General features: G+C 38.1%; 1 protein-coding gene across 1 annotated transcript; it reads right to left on the bottom strand.

The window, feature by feature from the left end:
- Nucleotides 1–3,290: 3,290 nt before the first annotated feature.
- On the bottom strand, nucleotides 3,291–5,830 carry LOC308397318 (uncharacterized protein). Its single transcript, XM_080883164.1, has 2 exons — nucleotides 4,954–5,830; nucleotides 3,291–4,415 (listed from the first exon to the last, which is right to left on the bottom strand). Exons 1-2 carry the CDS (start codon nucleotides 5,779–5,781, stop codon nucleotides 4,089–4,091), a joined length of 1,155 nt encoding a protein of 384 aa, XP_080739290.1. The 5' UTR covers nucleotides 5,782–5,830; the 3' UTR covers nucleotides 3,291–4,088.
- Nucleotides 5,831–8,142: the final 2,312 nt, after the last annotated feature.

Here is an 8,142-nt window from a genome sequence, read left to right as displayed (position 1 = left end):
TTGTTCTAACAAGATACTTTTCCTGTTTGTACAATATACTATCATGTTTGTACAATATACTTTTCACGTTTGAACAACATAATATCACGTTATTACAATATACATAATTATCACGTTCGTACAATATAATTATCACGTTCGTACAATATAAATATTATATTGTACGAACGTGATAATTATATTGTACAAACGTAAAAAAAAATACCATTACAATAACATTTTTTATTGTAAGAACGTAAAACGTGTTGCATTCGGAAACCCAAATCCATGGTAGTTGTGGAGAGTGCACGCTCGTCAGAACTGGCACTTAACTTTGAATGCCCTGCTTTCAACATGGACACAAACACTGATAGCCCACTTCTGAGATTTCTTCGGAATCGTGGTGTACCTGAGGACTGTCTCTTACGAATGCTACAAGAACACGTAAGTGCACTCTTGAGGGGGAAACTTGTAAAACTCGCTTTTTACGAAGTTACAGCGTCTAAAAATGTGACATATTGCTAAGTTAGCAACCACAGCGGTTTTCGCTTCTCTCGCTTTGACTGCGTAAGGACGTAACGGTAGGCTGCATTGGTGTGGATCTTTAATATGGAATGGAAAATGTAAAACAAATTAACCCGCTGTATAAAACTGGGTCGTTGTATGACCACATGTTACTACTTAACCCGTATGCAGATTCCAGGTTTCTTAAATATATCGCTATATTATGTGATGCACAATGTTTCCTTGTTTATCTAAAAACAAATGAATTAAACTGTGTTTATATTGATATTTGTCTTCAATTAAAAAAAAACAGTGAGTTTAACCCTTTGTGCTCTGTGCAACTGAAAGATACGTGAATACTAATTTACTTTTTCAAAGGTGGGCGTTGTATATACTGTAATATTTCTATTAATAACATGTTAGAGAATCTCATTAATGTTGCTGCCATAGAGAGAGGAAAAGAATAAATGCTAAATATTGATGGCTGCCACTAAAATAATAACAGACAATTATCAAAACACATGTGAAATTTACATACATTTTTTTAGTGAGGTACCTCATGTGGTGTGGCAGCAGGTATACCTTGTACTTCTGTATAGTAATAAATATCCCTGTTATTACAGATTGATGCCACAGTGATTGATTTCATGGATGACAAGACCCTGTCTGATTACATCCCAACATATGGTGACCGGATAGCTGCCAGACGGTTCTGCTTGGAAAACAGTGGTGCAAGTACTAAGGAATCAAGAAAAAACTCATTGCTCGAAAAATTGAAGGAAAAGATGGGAATCAATGAAAATGAGAAGAAACCTGATCATGAGGAGGCATTTGTTTCTAAGAGAAAAAGAACATATGCAAAAAACAACAAATGGGCTGAGAAAAAGACACGAAAAATTGAGTTAGGGTGGATCCATGAAGGTAAGCAAGTGAGAAAGCGCAGAGGAGGAGGAACAAGGACCTTTGATGTGCCCAAAGACTCCAAAAAAGCTGACATATTACAGTATGCTAAAGATCTTTTCTTTCCAAGTGGAAAAAGCAAATTTGGAAGATGGGAAGTGTTCAGTCATGACATATTAGACTATCAGGAAGAGGCCGTATTTGATGAAGATGTCACAGTTGGAGAACTCTATTCAGCACTTAAAATGGGAATGTTGAGATTTTACTTGTGCACAAGAAGATTTTCCAATGATGAAGATGATGAAGAAGTTTATGATAGAGGGAAAACACATGTAAACAATGTTACACAACTGACTGACTCACATCAAGGAGATGAAGAAGCTTCTCACACTGTTGTGATCTCATCATCAGAATCTAGGAATGCTGATGAAGATGTATTATTAGACACATCTGAGGTAATGATTGGACCCTACCTTGGAGAGCCTCTGCCTTGTCAACTTGATGACACTGTAATAGATGAACCATTCCTGCAGTTTGAGGAAGATGATCTGGTCATCACATCCATTACACTTCCTCCAACAAACACAGCAGTCAGTAGTCCAGAAACATCTATAAGCAATGAAGCAATAAGCTCTGCTGGATCATATGATGTTGTCTGTGTTACCATCAAACTTCACAGGGTTACTATTCTGGAGGAGATGATCAGCCAGTTCAAAGATCCAACACTCCTCATACACCCTCTAAAATACACCTACATTGATGAAAAAGGAGCTGACGCAGATGGCGTATCAAGAGATGTGTATGCTGCATTTTGGTCAGAGTTTGTGGACAACACAGCTGAAGGAGAGGAGTTCAGAGTGCCATCACTGTCTCCTAAATGGCAGGAAGAAGAGTGGAAATCCATGGGTAGAATTTTACTGAAGGGATTTCAAGACCATGGATATTTCCCTTGTCGCCTTGCTCCTGTTTTCACAGTGGCACTCATCTTCGGTGAGAATCAAGTATCAGATGATCTGCTGTTTGAAAGTCTTCTCTTTTACCTAAGTCAATCAGATAGGGATCTGATAACAAGGGCACTAAAAGAAGATCTTTCAGATGAAGACAGGGATGAAGTGCTGGATCTCATGGATCGCCTGGATGTATCAGTGCTTCCAACCAAAGAGAACTTAAAAGGCCTTCTTCTGAAAGTCGCACACAAACAATTAATCCAAAAACCAGCATATGCCGCAGAGAAAATGTCCTTAGTTGCAAGCTACTTCCTAAAAGAAGCTTTTCAAAGCCCACAAGATGTCCTACAAATGTATGAGGATAAAAAGCCAACAACGAGAAAGCTTTTGAAGTTGCTTACTGCCTCTCCCACCACTCAAGCAGAGAAGCAGAGCTTCAGATTTCTGCACCAGTACATCAGAGGACTTGACGATACAGGGCTCAGAAGGATGTTCAGGTTTCTTACTGGGTCAGATGTCATCTGTGTTGACAAGGTTGAGGTACTGTTCACGCCTGTGGATGGACTGGCACGACGACCTGTGGCACACACATGCGGCCCTCTTCTGGAACTACCATGGACATACACGTCCTACCCAGAACTACGAAATGAACTGAACAATGTTTTGGCTGCTAAAAGCTCTTATGAGTTCAGCATAGCTTGATTAAAGTCCATCATGTTTAAACCAAAGAATGAAAGGTTTGCACTAACAATGACTGGCTATGAAGCTCTAAAGTTTGTTAAACCCACAAACAGGGAACACATCATTGTATAAAAAAAGAAAGAGCTTAAATTTCAGGGAAGTGTTTTATTTCATATTTGAATTTATTTTCAAAAATTGTGGATAACATCAATTTGTTTCCACCATGAAAAATGTAAATTTCAGTTTAAATTTTCATACTTAAAAGTTTTACTAGTTTAAATGTTAACTAATTATGTTTAATAAGTTCATATGGTTAGCAGCAAGTGGTGAACTATGCTTATTATTAGTTCTTATCATGTGTCAAGGTCCTTTTCCACAGGTCTGTGGTGCAGTTTTGTAGGATACAAGATGTCTGCTAGAGGGGATGTTTTGTTTAGTAATAATTCAAAAGACTTAATATTAATTATTTTCAAGTATATTTTTTTTACCTTTCCACCAGTCATTTGTTTAGAACATATTTTAAGGGAATAACTTTGGAAGGCAATGTGTTTGATGCAATAGTTGACTGGAATAAAAGACAGAAAATTGGCACATAAGTTAAGTTTTGTAGTGTTTATCAAGAGTCCGTGTTTTCTTCTCCTTGAACACAAATAAAAGGGAGGTTAACATCTAACACTATTTGTTAATTATTAAATAATGCAGAATTTGTACATTTACCAGTTTACAAGAAACTGTTCGTGGATGAATAGCAGTTGCACAATGTGTTCAGTAAAATTGAAAACAATATTTCATGAATGATAATGTATAGGATCAGCAGTTTAAAAAATGTTTTTTTGACAGTCTTAAAACAGAAATCAGATATAATAGAAATTCCGTTAAAAAATAATTGGAAATGCCAAAAGGTTGGAGTACGCAGATTTGGTTAAATATATTTAGACATGCTTGCTTGCTACTATCTTGAACCGAAAATCCAAACAAAATAATAATGAATGTCTTTTCTATTGTTTATTGCACAAATAAAACATTGTACCCAAAAATATATGCGTAAAAATTCCCAAAGCCCAATTATATTTAGGTTTATAAGTCCTTCAGTATATAGGCTCTCAGGAAGAGATACAGTTCAATGGATTCATCTGCTGTGCTTGGTGGAAGTAAGAAGTTCTCTGACATTATAAGGCAACACAAGCTGAAAACGGTTTCATCACAGGTATAAGGTCCTCTCTGTTGACATTCTTGCTTACAAGCATCCACTGCCTCCCAAGAAACCTCTTTCAGATGATCCTGTCCTCCAAAGAGATGAGGGATGGTGTACATGAGAATCGGACGTCCACTTGGAGCAACTGCATTTCTGCTTCTGCGTATTAGATGGGTGTTCCACATATGTGCAACTTGCTGCAGCTCTTCCTATTAAATATTAAAAATTAAAAAATCTCATATCAGTAAAAGAACACATTTCTCTTGGCTCAACATGTTACCCAAAACGGCGCTGGCACGGCTGGCAGCCTTAACCCAATTTCCCTCGGGATGAATAAAGTACGATCAATCAATCAATCAATCAATCAATCAATCAATCAATCAATCAAAAGCACCACACAATGACAGTCGGAAAAACAGAGTTTATCAAAAATACTCAACAACAAGAATAACAGTGGTAGACACGTGATACTTTGGAAAATTTTAAGTAATTATTAAACGTGAATTGCTTTAGACAGTGCGATTTTATGTTTCTGGCCAGTGAAATATGCATTTTTTTTTCATATCCTCAACGGAGTGATAATAGGGATGGTGCATGGTAGGTGTTAAAGCAAACTTTTTATTCTCTCTCCGTGTCTCTCTTTCTCTCTAACACACACACACACACACACACACACACACACACACACACACACACACACACACACACACAATGACTCATTAAAAGAATATAAACATGGTTACATACCTCGATGACGTTCAGGCACGTAAACAATATGAGCTGCTTGTCCAAAAAACATCCAGAAAAGCAATCATGGTCTTTTAGTTCCTGGAGACAATTTATCCAGTGCTGAGCATGATGTCGTCTCAGAAAGGCCCACCAGCCTTCAATACGCTGATTGTGATTGCTGGATCCAGTAATAAAACAGTTTCTGACGTTCGGATCCATAGTCCAGCGCAAGAATCGTTGCATCTCGGCCATTATGACATTTTCTGTTCCCAAATCAGAGCGAATCCTAGCAGGTGTTCCCATCCTCTTTTCAACTTCTGCTATGAAATATCCAGCAATGACTTTGGGATCATTGTTTGTTGAATAGGCATGAAGCCAAATCATAACTCTCGAAAACCCATCAATAGCTCCATTTATACAGATTCCAAAAGGCTTCAGTTTGTCATAGGAGTCAACATGCCACATGAAATTTGGTCCAGGATTTACATACGTGCGTCGCATTAGGCGATTTCTGCGTCGTTGCTCAACACCGTAAGGGTCAAGATATTTCAGTAAATGTCTCACAGTACTCTGCGTGACAACATAACCTGCCTGAATGCAGTTCAGGTGATGTAGTTTGTATCCATGGAGCCTCCCATGTCCCTCCAGTTGATCAATAAGAAATCGTGCCACCTCAATCGGATCGGACTCATTCTTTCTCCTGTACAGTCCCATGCGTTTTAGGTTTCTTCTAAGTGTCCGCATGCTTATCACAATACTGTCCAAACTGCTCAATAACAGCAAAATCTCCCCATGCCTCAATCCAAGCATAAAATAGAACTTAATTAATTCCAATAAACGAGCCATTTTCTCGCACTCTGATCTGCACTGTCACCCACTTCACTATGTTTTACACTTCCGTATCTTTATGGCAATATATCATGCTCGAACAATAAAATATATGTTATAACGTGAAAATTTTATTGTTCAAACAATATAATTATCACGTTCGTACAATATAATATTTATATTGTACGAACGTGATAATTATATTGTACGAACGTGATAATTATGTATATTGTAATAACGTGATATTATGTTGTTCAAACGTGAAAAGTATATTGTACAAACATGATAGTATATTGTACAAACAGGAAAAGTATCTTGTTAGAACAATAAACCTTTCACGTTATAACGTGATACACTTGTATTTTTCTTTTGCCTGGGTGGCAGCTCTACGCTTCCGTAGTTGTGTACTGTATTTATTCTTATTGTATTCTAATTTTTGCCTCATAACTTTTGCACTGTCCACTTCCTGCTGTGACAAAACAAATTTCCCACGTGTGGGACTAATAAAGGTTATCTTATCTTATCTTATCTTATAAACATGACCTTAAAAAACCCCTGCACAGAGATTGATCAGTTCCTCACTTTTTTCACAGAAAGTTCTAGTAAACTTAAAGCTCAACAAAAGGTATGCACTCTGCAGAGAGTGTGCCTTTTTATCACGACTTCTATGAAAGAACCTGCCTCTAAACAGACATAAGCTCAGGGTAAAATAAACAATACCATCTTTTAAAGATTTATCCACCCTGGCTTGCATTTCTGAAAAGCTATTTGGGGCTGTGAAAAAAAAGTTAGTTTATGGTGGACAGAAGGCTGAAAACATTAGAAAGGATGCAATTTAATAGTTTCTTCTTGGACATTAGGTCTGAGTCTCCACAGTCGACTGGTTCTTTCATGAATATTCATTCATCAGCTCCTGGCCAGTTGGCAGGTTGTCATGAGCTGTGCTCCATTTGCCAAGGCAGTCATCAAAACCAATACTTAACGATCACTCAGTCTGTAGGAATAATATAATTCTCTGAACCAAAGACTCATCCACATTCTATAAAGAAAAAAATGATAATCCCTGATTCATTTTTTGCCAATTACTTTAGAACATAGAATTAAACTGCTCTCGAGTCCTAGTCATATTATTGCAAATTTAATAGTTTATTGTTTTGCCAATAAGAAAAGACGTGTGGCAGGTATCAAGCCACACATACTGGGCTTTGTACCTGCAGCTTCCTTCCTTTCATTAGCACAGCAGAGAGTGCTGAGACACAGTTATCTGACATGATAAACCTTTGAAAAATATTCATAGCAGATGTTCGGATGTTGTGAAATGCGGATGTATACACAAGCCTACGTGGCTTGGACGGGAATTTTCAAGCGGACGACTGCGCGCCCTCGCTGGGGTGTCTAACCTCTTAGTGTTTGCTCTCTAAGTGGAACAGTTCCAGAGGATTGATGGAGTTTCTCACGTCAGTTGTTGGTTTTTAGAGCAGAACCCGGATTCTGAGAAGCTCTAAATCACACAACCCGTTCTTTCTGTTCCTGTCATGCCTCAAAATCAGCAGCTTTAACAGAATAATTTGGGAGATTGTAAACACACCAGGACTCACCTTTGGGTTATTACTGAGAAGTGCTACTCCTCATTCTGTTCTTTATCCTCTCTCCAGCCTTTTCTACCATCATTCCCGATCTGTTTTTGACTCATCAGGGGGTTTTCTGTTCAAGTGTTGCCTAGTGACATAATCATAATATGGGTATGTGCTTGTGTGTGCAGTATATCCTATATGCCTGTTTTGTTAATGAGCATATGAATATGATATATGCTTAAATGTATGCATATGTGTTTGTATTTGCAAGTGTGTGCGTGTGTGTGTGTGTACACACACATTCATGATCTGATTTAATCAGACACCAATAAGACCAAATCTCATTAGCATCAAACTGCTTTAGTACTAATCAGGTTACTGAGCAACCAGTCAGCCAATAGCAGCTACTAATGCTATTAAGTAGAGCCTGATTGGATTGAATCTTATTTCAACTTCCTGAAGGCTGCCAGCATTTTAATCAATAAACACAACTACAGTGATGTCACAGTCCGTTAGAACGGCGAGGTGGTGATGTCACAGATCATTAAGATTGTAAAGACGGTGGAGGGGATGAGCGGATGGGATTGAGGGATTTTTACCATATACCGTAGTCGAATCCAGGCAATTTCCACCTACGCTCCTAAATAGATGCGGTAAAGCTGCATTTAAGAATTGTGAAGAGAAACACAAACGCAGCACATCTTCGAGGATAATTACAGGGTGCTGGCAAAGGGAAGGAAAACTCATGATGCTCTGGCAGGAGGAAAGGTGGAGGAGGAAGTAGAGGGAAAAGTGCATACAGTCC

The sequence above is a fragment of the Rhamphochromis sp. 'chilingali' genome (assembly GCF_963969265.1).
Source record: "Rhamphochromis sp. 'chilingali' genome assembly, chromosome: 5".
Lineage (NCBI taxonomy): Eukaryota > Metazoa > Chordata > Actinopteri > Cichliformes > Cichlidae > Rhamphochromis > Rhamphochromis sp. 'chilingali'.
This window is presented reverse-complemented; position numbering and strand designations above follow the sequence as displayed.

What these genes read in the sequence shown, in the direction of transcription:
- LOC308397318 (XM_080883164.1), bottom strand. Translation starts at nt 5,781, where the DNA reads ATGGCTCGTTTATTGGAATTAATTAAGTTCTATTTTATGCTTGGATTG. An exon ending in CGTGCCTGAACGTCATCGAG is followed by an intron (nt 4,416 to 4,953) that starts GTATGTAACCAT and finishes AATATTTAATAG; the next exon opens with GAAGAGCTGCAGCAAGTTGC.